This window comes from Oncorhynchus mykiss, chromosome 25 (assembly GCF_057628025.1).
Source record: "Oncorhynchus mykiss isolate SJ-2025 chromosome 25, ASM5762802v1, whole genome shotgun sequence".
Taxonomy (NCBI): Eukaryota; Metazoa; Chordata; class Actinopteri; order Salmoniformes; family Salmonidae; genus Oncorhynchus; species Oncorhynchus mykiss.
The window spans coordinates 14192223-14210092 of NC_143046.1; the positions used below are offsets into that span (position 1 = coordinate 14192223).

Genomic DNA, 17870 nt, shown 5'->3' on the forward strand with positions numbered 1-17870 from the left:
CAGATGAAGAGATGTGTGCTACTCAGATCAGATCAGATGATGGGATGTGTGCTACTCAGATCAGATGAAGAGATGTGTGCTACTCAGATCAGATCAGATGAAGAGATGTGTACTACTCAGATCAGATCAGATGATGGGATGTGTGCTACTCAGATCAGATGAAGAGATGTGTGCTACCCAGGTCAGATCAGAGATGTGTACTGGTCAGATCATATCAGATTATTTGATGTGTGCTACTCAGATCAGATGAAGAGATGTGTGCTACTCAGATCAGATGATAGGATGTGTGCTACTCAGATCAGATCAGATGATGGGATGTGTGCTACTCAGATCAGATGAAGAGATGTGTGCTACTCAGATCAGATCAGATGAAGAGATGTGTGCTACTCAGATCAGATCAGATGATGGGATGTGTGCTACTCAGATCAGATGAAGAGATAATAGAGCCAGTAGAAGACATTAACCGCCAGGAAGGTGAGGGGAAACATGGTGCGAGCATGGCGGTCGATGTTGTGAGGGTTCTCTATGTTAAACACAGACAACGCACGCCGCGCCGCGTTCTTAAACGACGTCAGGCCACACCCCTTCTCCGGCTTCTTCTCTGTAGCCTCGGCCTCGCTGACACTCGTCCCCGATTGATCAACAAGATCCTTTTGGGTGGAGCCTAGCTCCAGGACCTGATTTGGTTGGCTGGAGCTGACCACGGGCATGGTACCGTTTCCGTTGGAGTCATCAAACTCCTGAAGGAGCTCCTGAGGAGAAGAGAGACATTTTGTGGGGGGGGGGGGGGTCTCATCTCAGAAACATGGTAGACAAGTACACATATAAACATACACACTCTGCACTGTTGGGGATGGACCCGTCACTGTTAGTCTGCACCTGTTGTTTACCAAGCTTGTGACAAATAGCATTTGATTTCATTTGACACACACCCTTTTCTCTATTTGACCCACCCTGTGTATGTCTCCTACGGTTTGGTGCTGCACGGTACAGAAGTGGGCGCAGGCGTACTCCAGCAGCGCCCCAAAGATGAACGTGAAACAGATGCCCAGGTACACGTCTATGGCCTTGATGAAACAGTTGGCGTTGGGGAGAGAGGTACGGGCACCCATCATGAGAGTAGTCATCGTCAGTACTGTGGTCACACCTGGAGAATCATTATAATGACAGTCATCGTCACAGCTGGAGAATCATTATAATGACAGTCATCGTCAGCACTGTGGTCACACCTGGAGAATCATTATAATGACAGTCATCGTCAGCACTGTGGTCACACCTGGAGAATCATTATAATGACAGTCATCGTCAACACTGTGGTCACACCTGGAGAATCATTATAATGACAGTCATCGTCAGCACTGTGGTCACACCTGGAGAATCATTATAATGACAGTCATCGTCACACCTGGAGAATCATTATAATGACAGTCATCATCGGCACTGTGGTCACACCTGGAGAATCATTATAATGACAGTCATCATCAGCACTGTGGTCACACCTGGAGAATCATTATAATGACAGTCATCATCAGCACTGTGGTCACACCTGGAGAATCATTATAATGACAGTCATCGTCAACACTGTGGTCACACCTGGAGAATCATTATAATGACAGTCATCATCAGCACTGTGGTCACACCTGGAGAATCATTATAATGACAGTCATCGTCAGTTGTAATACACCTAGATGTTTGGGTGGATGGATGAGGAATGGAACTTGCTTGTACTCTATACTCAAATGAATGAATGAATTAACAGGGTTAATACACACACGCAGTGTGACTGACCGATGCAGGTGCGTGCAGGGACAGATGATTGGCTGATCCAGAAGGAGACCCAGGAGAGCACCACCAACAGAGTAGAAGGGGCGTATGTCTCCAGGATAAAGAACAACACGTTCCTGCGCAGAGCAAAGTGGAGCACCAGCTTCGGGTACAGCCCTACATACATACAGTACATACATACATACATACATACATACATACATACATACATACACACACACACACACACACACACCACACACACACACACACACACACACACACACACACACACACACACACACACACACACACACACACGCGAACAGGTTAGAAGCGGTTATCTGACTCTATAGTGTCGTATTTGGTGAGGTAGACCAGTAGACTGTAAGGTAAGTTATGTTTACTTGCGCGCACACACACACACACACACACACACACACACACACACACACACACACACACACACACACACACACACACACACAGGTACCTGTCTCATAGACAGCCTCAGAAACAGATGTGTAGTAACTCTCAATACTGTACTGGGCAAGGCGCAGTGTGTCCAGACCCTTCACTGAGTCATTCCCTCTAGTCCAGTAGAATATTACATCCTGTAGGTTGTAGCCCCCTAGAAACACACACAATCACACACTTATCCTCCATGGACATGTTTAACTATACTAGCTCCAGAAGTCTCCGCAAGAATAGTAAACAAACAAACATTTTACTAACTGGTGACATTTTGTTAGTCCCCACGAGGTCAAAAGCAATTTTTCAGGGAGTGTAGGGTTAAATTTAACACTAAGGTTAGATTTAGTGTTCGAACTATGTTGAAGGTTAGGGTTAAGGTTAAGGTTAGGGTAAGAGTACAGGTTAGGGATAGGGAAAATAGGATTTTTGAATGGGACTGAATTGTGTGTCCCCACAAGGTTACCTGTACAAGACTGTGTCTATGTGTGTGTGTGTGTGTGTGTGTGCATGTGTGCGTGCGTGCGTGTGTGCATGTGTGTGCGTGTGTGCGTGCGTGTGTGTGTGCGTGTGTGTTTGTGGGCTACTCACAGCTCTCCAGCTGCAGGGTGCACACCTGTCTGTCCATTGGGTACTTGGTTAGGTCCATGTTGCAGGCGATGGTCGCTGTTATTCTGTGATGGGAGTGGAGAGAGAGAGAAATGGAGTGAGATATAGAGAGTGATAGATGCAAAGGTGGTGTGTAGACAGCTGGGCTATGGACAACCTGTTGATAGACAGCTGGGCTGTGGACAACCTGTTGATAGACAACTGTACCGTCCGTGGCTTTGCTGTTTCAATAGTAGAGTCCTCTGGTTACAAAGGGTCTGGGATGTAGTTAACTACCGTGGCACTGAGCCTGCACTCAGGGGGTGTGAAAGGGAGTATTATGATGACAGTGTTATACAACATCTCTCTGTTAACACAGCCTGCTCAGATCTTCTGTTCCAGCCTAATATCTCCCTGAATGTCTCAACGGGAGGGGTCTCCAGGGGCCAGAGGTGTTCAGAGTCCACAGCTTCACCACCACCTGCTCCACTCAGCCACTGTACCCAGGAGGCTCTTTCTTCCTCACATTCACCGGCTCCAACAGAACCTAGACCTAGCCAGCTGTCAATCACTCTGCTGCCTTCTTCTTCCTTAATGTAGATTTCCACCGACGGAAATACAGCTGTGTTCCTGAGTTAACCTCCTCTGAGACTGAGCTCCTCTCCCTCACTGTGACAGGTAACTGACCCAGACTTGTTTACTTTGTTTACTACAGACTGGTCGTAGTGCTGCTGATATTGGTGACGACCACTAGGGCCCTCTATCTGTACTTCAACACCACCAGGGCCCTCTATCTGTACTTCAACATCACCAGGGCCCTCTATCTGTACATCAACATCACCAGGGCCCTCTATCTGGCATTTTGTTGGACAGTGTGTATCCCGTACATACCACTAATAACACTTGAAACTAGAAGATTTGAGCTTTTACACCTTTTATCATCTGGCGGTTTTTAAACTGCTTTATCTATAAAAAATCTAATAAAAACAGCATTTTCATGAAGAACTCTCCTGTCTTTTCAAGAGGTTTGACTGACATGGTAAAGAAGTGGAACGTGATTAGTAAGTTATAAGACACAAGCGGTTCATTTAGCTTGATGTATTCATGACATATCCCAGTGGGATTTATCATAGTTTCATAACGCTCTATGACTACATTGACAAATGTTTATAAGTCAATTTAACACATAACACACATAATAACAACGATTTCATCTTAGTAACAGTAGTAAGCTGGTGCATGTCTGGTCAGTAGTAATATAATAATGATTTCATCATAGTAACAGTGTTGGTAATGATTGGTCAGTAACGTGTATAGTAGACTAAAGCATCGTAAATGGTTCATGTTTGGTCAGTAGTAATATAATTAAGCAATAACACATGAGGGGGTGTGGTATATGGCCAATATACCACAGCTAAGGGCTGTTCTCAGGACACAGTACTTAGCCGTGGTATATTGGCCATATACCACAAACCCCCAAAGTGCTTTATTGCGATTATAAACTGGTTACCAACGTAATTAGAGGAGTAAAAATAAATGTTTAGCCATACCCGTGGTATACGGTCTGATATACCACGGCTGTCAGCCAATCAGCATTCAGGGCTCGAACCACCCAGTTTATAATAATATAATAATACATGCCAGTAAGCTGACGCTTTTATCCAAGGCGAATCACAGTCAGGCATACATTTTTTAAGTACGGGTGGATTCCTACCCACAACCCTTGGGATTGCAAGCGCCATGCTCTAGCGACTGAGCCACAAGTACACAGGACACTAGTACGTACCGTAGAGCATAGAGAACGGTCCCGTTGCTGAAGATCCGTATGAGACGGTTCTCCACGGTGACGTCATGCAGGAAGGAGCGTTTGGAGTCTGGAATGAAGGTGTCTGGGATCCAGAGGAGGGAGACTAGTCGTCCATCCACACTCACACTCTCATTCCCTGGGAACACCAGTCGGGAGTCCCTCCAACGCTGACGCAGGAAGATAGTGGCTGTGTAGTCCTGAGGACCAGGTGAGTGATGTACACATTAAAACAGACATTCATGCAAGCAGACCCAAACACACACACACACACACACAGGTTCAACATTACCATATTGATTTCTGAGATGGCATCAATGCTGGCGATATCCAGACTCATCCCAATCTCAACAGGGCCCTCTGGAGAGGGAGAGGAGAGAGATACTGTTATAGCACTTCATTAGTTTGTGTGTGTGTGTGTGTGTTTGTGTGTGTGTGTGTGAGAGAGAGAGCGAGAGAGAGAGAGTGTGTTCGTTAACTCTCGTCACCATTGAAGTAGGGTCAAATGTAGTGGTTATATCCCTTCATTAGTTTGTGAGTGAGTGAGTGAGAGAGAGAGAGAGAGAGAGAGAGAGAGAGAGAAAGTAGAAAGAGAGAGAGAGAAATTAGAGAGAGAGAGAGAGAGAGAGAGAAATTAGAAAGAGAGAGAGAGAGAGAAAGTAGAAAGAGAGAGAGAGAGAAATTAGAAAGAGAGAGAGAGAGAGAGAGAGAGCGAGAGAGAGAGAGAGAGAGAGAGAGAGAGAGAGAGAGAGGGAGAGAGGGAGAGAAAGAGAGAGAGAGAGAGGGAGAGAGGGAGAGAGGGAGAGAGAGAGAAAGAGAGAGAGAGAGAGAGAGAGAGAGAGAGAGAGAGAGTGAGAGAGAGAGAGAGAGAGAGAGAGAGAGAGAGTGTGTGTGTTAACTCTCCTCACCATTGAAGTAGGGCCTCATGTAGCGGTTATATCCCTTCATTAGTTTCTGGATGGTGGGATGCAGCTGGGAGTCATTCGAGTCCTCCCAGTGGTGACTCTCAGGGAGCATACATCCACTGTAGGAGAGAGAGAGAAGAGGTGGAGGTGAGAAGAGAAGAAGAGAGGTGTGGAATATGGGCTAGCCACCTGTAAGGTCAGTAACTGTGACATTAATACCAATATGAGAACCACTGTGTATTCAAATCCTTCCATATAATCTCCTGATTCTCCCTGACCCATGACCCCTAACTTCTCACCTCTGAGTTAGGACCATGCCCAGGGTCAGGAAGGTCAAAGGGTGGGTAGATATCATGATCAGGCTGTCAAAGGACACCAAAGGTCAGCAGCTGTGGACGGAGATAGAGATAACAGAGCTGAGAAATAGGAAGTGAAGGAGTCTACTGGTTTTCTTGCTAGATATACAAACAACATGTTGATTATTACTCAACTAGGGGCATATTTATTAGAGAAAAAATACTAAAATGACCATGTTTTATTGGGCAATGCTACCAGTTTCAGACCGTTTTCTTCCTTTTAGTGCCTGGTGTTGGTATAGCCCTGGTCCTTAAAGGAAAGGTATTGCATGTTGTATTGATTTGTGCATTTCATGTTTTCATGTGTATTGGCATTCAAGCAGGTAGAAATCCATCCGGTATGACGTAGCACCGTGATACAGTCTCTCTCACTACACTGGAAGTCAATAGGAATATGACTTTCAGATGTAAAAAGTCTGTAAAAAATCATACATGTCAGATTTCAATACTGGCTGATGTCATCATGACGGAGGTTGTCTTCTCGCCAATGAGACATTGATCATATTTTTTTACGATATTCCTACCTCAAGAAATGTTTTCTTTAACAGAGAGTCAAGCACATTTTTCTAATTGTCTGCCTGTTTAGTCCAGGGTGCCTTGCGTTGTGCCGTTGCCAGAAATAATATAGAAAGTTTACAGGAATCCAACGAATGAAGGAACGTATTAACGCCCCACCCAGTAGACTGTCGATCAATAGTGCTCACGTTGTCATGCTGCATCACGCGGTTGCTAAAATGTATATGTCGAGGAAATAGGACTATTTTCCTCGAAAATACGTTATGTCACGATTTCAAAGCTATACGATATTTCAGATAGCAAGTTAATTATCTCACATCTAGGAAAAGATTTTGATGAAATTGGTACTAATGTTTGTTTTTTGAGCTGACGGCCCATAGACTTCCATTCAATTCAATTCAATTCAATTCAATTCAATTCAAATGTATAAACAAAAGTCACTCTGGCTAAGCTCTAGAGATCCTCTGTGGAGATGGGAGAACCTTCCAGAAGGACAACCACCTCTGCAGCACTCTACCAATCAGGCCTTTATGGTAGGGTGGCCAAACGGAAGCCACTCCTCAGTAAAAAGCACATGACAGCCCACTTGGATTGTGCCAAAAGGCATCTAAAGATTCTCAGACCATGAGAAACAAGATTCTCTGGTCTGATGAAACCAAGATTGAACCCTTTAGCCTGAACGCCAAGCGTCACCTCTGAAGGCAACCTGGCACCATCCCTAAGGTGAAACATGGTGGTGGCAGCATCATGCTGTGGGGATGTTTTTCAGCGGCAGGGACTGGGTGACTAGTCAGGATCGAGGAAAGATGTCAGGAAAGATGAACAGAGCAAAGTACAAAGAGATCCTTGATAAAAACCTGCTCCAGAGATATCAGGACCTCAGACTGGGGCGAAGGTTCACCTTCCAACAGGACAACAACCCTAAATACACAGCCAACACAACGCAGCAGTGGATTCGGGACCAGTCTCTGAATGTACTTGAGTGGCCCAGCGAGGGCCCAGACTTGAACCCAATCCAACATCTCTGGAGAGACCTAAAAACAGCTGTGCAGCAACACTCCCCATCAAACCTGACAGAGCATGAGAGGATCTGCAGAGAAGAATGGGAGAAACTCCCCAAATACAGGTGTGCCAAGCTTGTAGCATCATACCCAAGAATAATTTATTCTGTAATCACTGGCAAAGGTGTGTCAAAAAAGTACTGAGTAAAGGGTCTGATAACTTATGTAAATGTGATTTTTCCACCCCAAAAAATGTAGCTAACATTTCAAAAAGCCTGTTTTTGCTTTGTCAATATGGGGTATTGTGATGTCATTATGGGGTATTGTGATGTCATTATTGGGTATTGTGCTGTCAATATGGGGTATTGTGATGTCAATATGGGGTATTGTGATGTCATTATGGGGTATTGTGCTGTCATTATGGGGTATTGTGATGTCATTTTGGGGTATTGTGATGTCATTATGGGGTATTGTGATGTCAATATGGGGTATTGTGATGTCATTATGGGGTATTGTGCGTAGATTGACGAGGAAAAAATAAATTTGCTAAATTTTAGAATAAGGCTGGAACGTAGCAAAATGTGGAAAAAAGTCAAGGAGTATGAATACTTTCCTAAGGCACTGTACAATACATAGGTTGTATTTACACTGGTGTTTGTTCTCCACTGGTTGCCCTTTTCTTGTGGCAACAGGTCACACATCTTGCTGCTGTGATGGCACATTTTGTTAATTCTTTCCAATGTGCAAAATAATTATATTTGTGTTGTTGTCCTGAGGATCTGTAGGGTCTGTTTGTGTTTGTGAACATAACCCCAGGACCAGCTATTTTAGGGGACTCTTCTCCAGGTTAATCTCTCTGTAGGTGATGGCTTTGTTAAGGAAGGTTTGGGAAGGTTTAAGGAAGGTTTGGGAAGGTTTAAGTAAGGTTTCCTCTTAGGTGGTTGTTGATTGAAAACAGCTCTTTTCTGGATTTTGATTATTAGCTGGTATCGGCCTAATTCTGCTTTACTTACATTATTCCTTGAAGGAGAACGCTCCTTGTCCCAGAATAGCCCAGAATGCACTGCACGGCCCATGATGTAGGTTGGGCAACGTTTCCCATCTCCTCAAAAGTATATCTACTGTTGCGAATGTCCAACTCCACTCTGTAAAGCGATCTGTAGGTTGAACATGGTGAGATTGTAGACTCCTAAACTGATATTACAGTTTGTTTTGCGATTTTACAGCTAACTAGCTACTTTACATGCTGATAGTCTTTGGTATTACTGTGTGTAGCTTAATTTGCTAGCTGGCTACCCAGCCCATAGAGAGAGCATCGCATTCAGAATGTTATAGTCGACTTTAGCTGCAACATATTTCCAAAACGATGTTGCTACCGACCTTATTATAGTGCCAAAATGAAACATTTTTGTCCATAAAAAATATTATTTTCACATATTAGTGTTATTTAACACTGTGAATTAAAAGAATGAGGTGTTTTGGGTGGATGTCACGATCGTCGTAATGATGAGACCAAGGCGCAGCGTGGATAGAGTTCCACATATTTTTTATGAACTGAAACTCACCAAAACAACAAACAACCAAACGAAACGTGAAGCTACTAGTGTGCACACAGGCACCTAACTGTAGACAAGATACCACACCAGAAAGTGGGAAAAAGGGCTGCCTAAATATGATCCCCAATCAGAGACAACGAGCTGTCTCTGATTGGGAACCATATCAGGCCAACATAGACATACAAAAACCCTAGACATACCATAACCTAGAGTACCCACCCTAGTCACACCCTGACCTAACCAATACATATAGAAAACAGGGATATCTAAGGTCAGGGCGTGACAGGTGGATTTTTCCTTTAAGAGATGAAGGATGTTTGATCTTTTGCCCTGGTGTAATGCTTAAACACCTGATATATCACACACACAAACATCCACGCTCACACACGCACACACAAGGACCCACACACAGAGAGAGACATGCGAGCGAGCAACTGCACAGTGCAATCCAAAAGTCATGCCCATTCTTCACCACCAGATGGCAGCATCAACCCAGCACAAGGGACAATACTTCCTTTGTGGTATTACAGTGGAGGTCTCATTAGATGGTTATATACTGTATTAGTGTGATGTGTCACTGTCCCAGTCCTCTGAAATACCATAACATTTCGTAACACTTTATTTGGATATTCCATCTGTAGATGTTCTACAGACTATTTACTGACTATGAGTAACATTTCAACTAACTATCTACTAACCCTAGCCTCACCTTAATCCTTACCCTAACCCTAATGCTTACCCTAAATCCAACCTTAATCCTTATCCTAACCCTAATGCTTACCCTAAATCTAACCTTAATCTTTACCTTAACCCTAATGCTTACTCTAAATCTAACTTTAATCCTTATCCTAACCCTAATGCTTACCCTAAATCTAACCTTAATCCTTATCCTAACCCTAATGCTTACATTAAATCTAACCTTAATCCTTACCCTAACCCCAATGCTTACCCTAAATAAAACCTTAATCCTTATCCTAAACCTAACCTTTACCCTTACCCTAACTCTTATTCTAGACCTAAACATAACCTTAGCAAGCAGTTGCATATCAACTAGTAGTTTCTTCATCAAAGTTAGTGGTGGTATCTAAACTACCTTGTAGAACCATTACACAGCTTCTAGAACCTGGTCTGGTCCTGGGGTACCCTGCACATCGTCTGGTACTGGTACCTCTTCACATCATCTGGTACTGGTACCTCTGCACATCGTCTGGTACTGGTACCCCTGCACATCGTCTGGTACTGGTACCCCTGCAAATCGTCTGGTACTGGTACCCTGCACATCGTCTGGTACTGGTACCCTGCACATTGTCTGGTACTGGTACCGTGCACATTGTCTGGTACTGGTACCCTGCACATCATCTGGTACTGGTACCCTGCACATCATCTGGTACTGGTACCCTGCACATCGTCTGGTACTGGTACCCTGTACATCGTCTGGTACTGGTACCCTGCACATCGTCCGGTTCTCGTACCCTGCACATCGTCTGGTACTGGTACCCTGCACATCGTCTGTTACTGGTACCCTGCACATCGTCTGGTACTGGTACCCTGCACATCGTCTGGTACTGGTACCCTGCACATTGTCTGGTTCTGGTACCTTGCACATCGTCTGGTTCTGGTACCCTACACATCGTCTGGTACTGGTACCCTGCACATCGTCTGGTTCTGGTACCCTGCACATCGTCTGGTACTGGTACCCTGCACATCGTCTGGTACTGGTACCCTGCACATCGTCTGGTACTGGTACCCTGCACATCGTCTGGTACTGGTACCCTGCACATCATCTGGTACTGGTACCCTGCACGTCGTCTGGTACTGGTACCCTACATCATCTGGTACTGGTACCCTGCACATCGTCTGGTACTGGTACCCTGCACATCATCTGGTACTGGTACCCTGCACGTCGTCTGGTACTGGTACCCTGCACATCGTCTGGTACTGGTACCCTGCACATCGTCTGGTACTGGTACCCTGCACATCGTCTGGTACTGGTACCCTGCACATCATCTGGTACTGGTACCCTACACATCGTCTGGTACTGGTACCCTACACATCGTCTGGTACTGGTACCCTGCACATCGTCTGGTACTGGTACCCTGCACATCGTCTGGTACTGGTACCCTGCACATTGTCTGGTACTGGTACCCTGCACATCGTCTGGCACTGGTACCCTACACATCGTCTGGTACTGGTACCCTGCACATTGTCTGGTACTGGTACCCTGCACATCGTCTGGCACTGGTACCCTACACATCGTCTGGTACTGGTACCCTGCACATCGTCTGGTACTGGTACCCTACACATCGTCTGGTACTGGTACCCTGCACATCGTCTGGTACTGGTACCCTGCACATTGTCTGGTACTGGTACCCTGCACATCGTCTGGTACTGGTACCCTACACATTGTCTGGTACTGGTACCCTGCACATCGTCTGGTACTGGTACCCTGCACATCGTCTGGTACTGGTACCCTGCACATCGTCTGGTACTGGTACCCTGCACATCGTCTGGTACTGGTACCCTGCACATTGTCTGGTACTGGTACCCTGCACATCGTCTGGTACTGGTACCCTGCACATCATCTGGTACTGGTACCCTGCACAATGTCTGGTACTGGTACCCTACACATCGTCTGGCACTGGTACCCTGCACATCGTCTGGTACTGGTACCCTACACATCGTCTGGCACTGGTACCCTACACATCGTCTGGTACTGGTACCCTGCACATCGTCTGGTACTGGTACCCTACACATCGTCTGGTACTGGTACCCTGCACATTGTCTGGTACTGGTACCCTACACATCGTCTGGTACTGGTACCCTACACATCGTCTGGTACTGGTACCCTACACATCGTCTGGCACTGGTACCCTGCACATCGTCTGGTACTGGTACCCTGCACATCGTCTGGTACTGGTACCCTACACATCGTCTGGTACTGGTACCCTGCACATTGTCTGGTACTGGTACCCTACACATCGTCTGGTACTGGTACCCTACACATCGTCTGGTACTGGTACCCTACACATCGTCTGGCACTGGTACCCTGCACATCGTCTGGTACTGGTACCCTGCACATCGTCTGGTACTGGTACCCTGCACATCGTCTGGTACTGGTACCCTACACATCGTCTGGCACTGGTACCCTGCACATCGTCTGGCACTGGTACCCTGCACATCGTCTGGTACTGGTACCCTGCACATCGTCTGGTACTGGTACCCTGCACATCGTCTGGTACTGGTACCCTAACCCTGCACATCGTCTGGCACTGGTACCCTGCACATCGTCTGGTACTGGTACCCTACACATCGTCTGGTACTGGTACCCTGCACATCATCTGGTACTGGTACCCTGCACATCGTCTGGTACTGGTACCCTACACATCGTCTGGTACTGGTACCCTGCACATCGTCTGGTACTGGTACCCTACACATCGTCTGGTACTGGTACCCTGCACATCGTCTGGTACTGGTACCCTACACATCGTCTGGTACTGGTACCCTGCACATCGTCTGGTACTGGTACCCTGCACATCATCTGGTACTGGTACCCTACACATCATCTGGTACTGGTACCCTACACATCGTCTGGTACTGGTACCCTACACATCGTCTGGTACTGGTACCCTGCACATCGTCTGGTACTGGTACCCTACACATCGTCTGGTACTGGTACCCTGCACATCGTCTGGTACTGGTACCCTGTGTACTGCATGTAGCCAGGTTATTTCTACGGTGTGTGTGTTCCTTATTATTATTACTCTATTATTTCTACATTTTTCTTTCTACATTGTTGTGAATAGCCGTTAAGGAAGCATTTCACTGTTAGTCTACACACATTGTGTCACGACTCCTACCGAAGGTGGCTCCCCTTCCTGTTCGGGTGGTGCTCGGCGGTCGTCGTCACCGGCCTACTAGCTGTCACCGATCCCTTTTTCCCTTTTCTGTTGGTTTGGTCTGATTTGTTTCACCTGTTTCCTGTTTAGAGTCTTAGTTTGTTTATTTAAGTCGGTAGGCCGTCTGCTCTTCATGTGTTTGGCTATTTAAGTCGGTAGGCCGCCTGCTCTTCATGTGTTTGGCTATTTAAGTCGGTAGGCCGCCTGCTCTTCATGTGTTTGGCTATTTAAGTCGGTAGGCCGCCTGCTCTTCATGTGTTTGGCTATTTAAGTCGGTAGGCCGCCTGCTCTTCATGTGTTTGGCTATTTAAGTCGGTAGGCCGCCTGCTCTTCATGTGTTTGGCTATTTAAGTCGGTAGGCCGCCTGCTCTTCATGTGTTTGGCTATTTAAGTCGGTAGGCCGTCTGCTCTTCATGTGTTTGGCTATTTAAGTCGGTAGGCCGCCTGCTCTTCATGTGTTTGGCTATTTAAGTCGGTAGGCCGCCTGCTCTTCATGTGTTTGGCTATTTAAGTCGGTAGGCCGTCTGCTCTTCATGTGTTTGGCTATTTAAGTCGGTAGGCCGCCTGCTCTTCATGTGTTTGGCTATTTAAGTCGGTAGGCCGTCTGCTCTTCATGTGTTTGGCTATTTAAGTCGGTAGGCCGCCTGCTCTTCGTATGTTTGGCTATTTAAGTCGGTAGGCCGCCTGCTCTTCGTATGTTTGGCTATTTAAGTCGGTAGGCCGCCTGCTCTTCATGTGTTTGGCTATTTAAGTCGGTAGGCCGCCTGCTCTTCGTATGTTTGGCTATTTAAGTCGGTAGGCCGCCTGCTCTTCGTATGTTTGGCTATTTAAGTCGGTAGGCCGCCTGCTCTTCATGTGTTTGGCTATTTAAGTCGGTAGGCCGCCTGCTCTTCATGTGTTTGGCTATTTAAGTCGGTAGGCCGCCTGCTCTTCATGTGTTTGGCTATTTAAGTCGGTAGGCCGCCTGCTCTTCATGTGTTTGGCTATTTAAGTCGGTAGGCCGCCTGCTCTTCATGTGTTTGGCTATTTAAGTCGGTAGGCCACCTGCTCTTCATCCGGGCTTGTTTATTCCCACTTTATATGTGTGGTAGTGCGATCTTGGTTTGGTTCCTGTTTTGGGCATTTGTTTTATGACGCTCAGTTTCATTTTATATACTATTTTGCCTGGTGCTGAATAAAGAGCTATTCAGAACTTTCTGCCTCCTGCACCTGACTCCTCACCCACTACGCCTAAGATTGTTACACATGGTTTACAAAGCAAAACAGATTCTATTTCGATTCTCATCTTTCATCTCTCACTACTCAATCCTATCCCTCATTCTTCCCACAGTCTGTCCCACAGCACCTAAGACCTCCCCCCGGCATTCATCCTTTCTTTTTCTCATCCATCCATCCATCCATCCTTCAGTTTCTCTTACTGACTGTCACTGTCACTCGCTACCCTCCCTGTTTCCTGTAGAGCTGTTCTCTTCACTCTCTCCATCTCTCTCTATCTCTCACTCTCTCTTCACTCTCTCCATCTCTCTCTCCACTTTCTCCATCTCTCTCTTCACTCGCTCCATCTCTCTCTCTCTCTCCATCTCTCTCTTAACTCTCTACATCTCTCTCTTAACTCTCTCCATCTCTCTCTTAACTCTCTCTATCTCTCTCTCCATCTCTCTCTTTACTCTCTCCATCTCTCTCTCTCTCTTCATCTCTCTCTTCACTCTCTCCACTCTCTCCATCTCTCTCTTCACTCTCTCCATCTCTCCATCTCTCTTTTCACTCTCTCCATCTCTCTCTCTCTCCATCTCTCTCTTAACTCTCTCCATCTCTTTCTCAATCTCTCTCTCTCTCTTCACTCTCTCCATCTCTCTCTTCACTCTCTCCATCTCTCTCTCTCCATCTCTCTCTCTCCATCTCTCTCTTCACTCTCTCCATCTCTCTCTAGCTCTCTCTCTCCATCTCTCTCTTTACTCTCTCCATCTCTCTCTCTCCATCTCTCTCTTTACTCTCTCCATCTCTCTCTCTCTCTTCACTCCACAGATGAACACTTTTCCCCGTTATCTCTTTAATTGAACAGACAATCTCTCTCTTTCCCTATCTCTCTCTCTCTCTTTATCTCCCTCTCAACACCTCTCTCTTTCCCTATCTCTCTCTATTTCTCTCCCTCTCAACACCTCTCTCTTTCCCTATCTCTCTCTTTCTCAACACTACTCTCGTTCCCTATCTCTCTCTCTTTCTCTCCCTCTCAACACCTCTCTCTTTCCCTATCTCTCTCTCTTTCTCTCCCTCTCAACACCTCTCTTTCCCTCTCTCTCAACACCTCTCCTTTTCCCTATCTCTCTCTCTTTCTCAACATCTCTCTCTTTCACTATCTCTCTCTATTTCTCTCCCTCTCTCTTTCCCTATCTCTCTCTTTCTCTCCCTCTCAACACCTCTCGCTTTCCCTATCTCTCTCTTTCCCGCTCTCTCTCTCTCTCCCTCTCAACACCTCTCTCTTTCCCTTTCTCTCTCTCTTTCCCTATCTCTCTCTCTTTCTCTCCCTCTCAACACCTCTCTCTTTCCCTTTCTCTCTCTCTTTCCCTATCTCTCTCTCTTTCTCTCCCTCTCAACACCTCTCTCTTTCCCTATCTCTCTCTCTCTTTCTCAACACCTCTCTTTCCCTATCTCTCTCTCATTCTCTCCCTCTCAACACCTCTCTCTTTTTCTATTTATCTCTGTTTTTCTCCCTCTCAGAACCCGCCTCCCGCCCACCCTCTCTTTCTTACCTTTCTTTTATTTGTCTTCCAAAACTCTTTGTTTGTGATTTTCTGTCTCACAAACTCAGGGCATTCCTTCACCACTTCTTTATCCAGTTCTTCCTCTCCTCTGCTGTCTCCTTCCTGTGCTCCTCTGGGTCCAGTGACAGTGATTGGTCCTTAAGCCTGCGTATTTATATGGATTAATCTCAATGTTTTCCACATAAGCCAATACATCACTGTCAGCCACAATGTATGCCTGTCTGGTGTGTGGGAATGAGTGTCTGTACGCTGTCTCTCTCTGTCACTGAAATCTCTTCTGCACTTCTGCCCTCCTCTCCCCTCCCCTCTCAGTCTTTCACACCCTCCCCCCACCACCTTCCTTTCCCCTTCTTACGTTATCTTTCTTGCTCTCTCACTGTGTGTGTGTGTGTGTGTGTGTGTGTGGGTGGGTGGGTGGGTGGGTGGGTGGGTGGTTGGTGACAGGTGTTTGCATGGGATGGAAAACCAGACAGAGCCAGAGGTGAGTTGAATAATTAGACACAGACAGTTTCGCCTGAAGAGAGACTGAGGATCACACACAAACATTAAGACATTCAGACAACTTTGGCATCTATCTATCCATTCCATTGTAGTTCAGGTTTAATGCCCCAGGTGCATTCTGAACAAGAGTAGAATTGCATAGTGGACGAGGTATCAGAATGTCTTACAAACACAGTGGTGCAATTTGAGGACATGTGGTGGCGAGTGATGTAGGTGCTGGAGATGTGGGTCTGGGTAGAGGTGATGTTGTGGTGGTCTGGGTAGAGGTGATGTTGTATTGGGTCTGGGTAGAGGTGATGTTGTATTGGGTCTGGGTAGAGGTGATGTTGTATTGGGTCTGGGTAGAGGTGATGTTGTATTGGGTCTGGGTAGAGGTGATGTTGTATTGGGTTTGGGTAGAAGTGATGTTGTATTGGGTCTGGGTAGAGGTGATGTTGTATTGGGTCTGGGTAGAGGTGATGTTGTATTGGGTCTGGGTAGAGGTGATGTTGTATTGGGTCTGGGTAGAGGTGATGTTGTGGTGGTCTGGGTAGAGGTGATGTTGTATTGGGTCTGGGTAGAGGTGATGTTGTATTGGGTCTGGGTAGAGGTGATGTTGTATTGGGTCTGGGTAGAGGTGATGTTGTATTGGGTCTGGGTAGAGGTGATGTTGTGGTGGTCTGGGTAGAGGTGATGTTGTATTGGGTCTGGGTAGAGGTGATGTTGTGGTGGTCTGGGTAGAGGTGATGTTGTATTGGGTCTGGGTAGAGGTGATGTTGTGGTGGTCTGGGTAGAGGTGATGTTGTATTGGGTCTGGGTAGAGGTGATGTTGTATTGGGTCTGGGTAGAGGTGATGTTGTATTGGGTCTGGGTAGAGGTGATGTTGTATTGGGTCTGCGCAGAGGTGATGTTGTATTGGGTCTGGGTAGAGGTGATGTTGTATTGGGTCTGGGTAGAGGTGATGTTGTGTTGGGTCTGGGTAGAGGTGATGTTGTGGTGGTTCTGGGTAGAAGTGATGTTGTATTGGGTCTGGGCAGAGGTGATGTTGTGGTGGGTCTGGGTAGAGGTTTAAGGATTTAGGGTTGTACCTGGTGGGTTCCTTGACGATTTGTGTGAGATTGAGGGCATCTAGCTTAGATTGTAGGACTGCCGGGGTGTTAAGCATATCCCAATTTAGGTCACCTAACAGAACGAACTCTGAAGCTAGATGGGGGGCGATCAATTCACAAATGGTCCAGGGCACAGCTGGGAGCGGAGGGGGGTCGATAGCAGGCGGCAACAGTGAGAGACTTATTTCTGGAGAGGTTAATTTTTTTCAGTTTGGGTTTTGACCTGGAAAGTATGACAGAACTCTGCAGGCTATCTATACAGTAGATTGCAACTCCTCCCCCTTTGGCAGTTCTATCTTCACAGAAAATGTTGTAGTTGGGGATGGAAATCTCAGAATTGTTGGTGGCCTTCCTAAGCCAGGATTCAGACACGGCAAGGACATCAGGGTTGGCAGAGTGTGCTAAAGCAGTGAGTAAAACAAACTTAGGGAGGAGGCTTCTGATGTTGACATGCATGAAACCAAGGCTTTTTCGATCACAGAAGTCAACAAATGAGGGTACCTGGGGACACACAGGGCCTGGGTTTACCTCCTTACACATCAGACCCCTTGACTTTTTCCATGTTGTTTTACATTACAGCCGTATTCTAAAATGGAATAAATACATTTTTTCACTCATCAATATACACACAATATCCCATAATGTCAAAGCAAAAACAATCA

At 46.3% G+C, this 17870-nt stretch overlaps 1 protein-coding gene across 1 annotated transcript; it reads right to left on the reverse strand.

The window, feature by feature from the left end:
- Positions 1-286: 286 nt before the first annotated feature.
- On the reverse strand, positions 287-6023 carry gabrp (gamma-aminobutyric acid type A receptor subunit pi). Its single transcript, XM_036970408.2, has 9 exons — positions 5832-6023; positions 5536-5651; positions 4920-4987; positions 4610-4827; positions 2827-2909; positions 2258-2395; positions 1789-1941; positions 954-1147; positions 287-752 (listed from the first exon to the last, which is right to left on the reverse strand). The coding sequence occupies exons 1-9, from the start codon at positions 5885-5887 to the stop codon at positions 426-428; spliced, it is 1353 nt and encodes a 450-aa protein (XP_036826303.2). The 5' UTR covers positions 5888-6023; the 3' UTR covers positions 287-425.
- Positions 6024-17870: the final 11847 nt, after the last annotated feature.

Coding starts and splice junctions, on each gene's coding strand:
- gabrp (XM_036970408.2), bottom strand. CDS start 5,887: ATGATATCTACCCACCCTTTGACCTTCCTGACCCTGGGCATGGTCCTA. Junction 5,652..5,831: donor GGCATGGTCCTAACTCAGAG/GTGAGAAGTTAG, acceptor TCTCTCCTACAG/TGGATGTATGCTCCCTGAGA. Junction 2,910..4,609: donor ACCGTTCTCTATGCTCTACG/GTACGTACTAGT, acceptor CTCCCATCACAG/AATAACAGCGACCATCGCCT.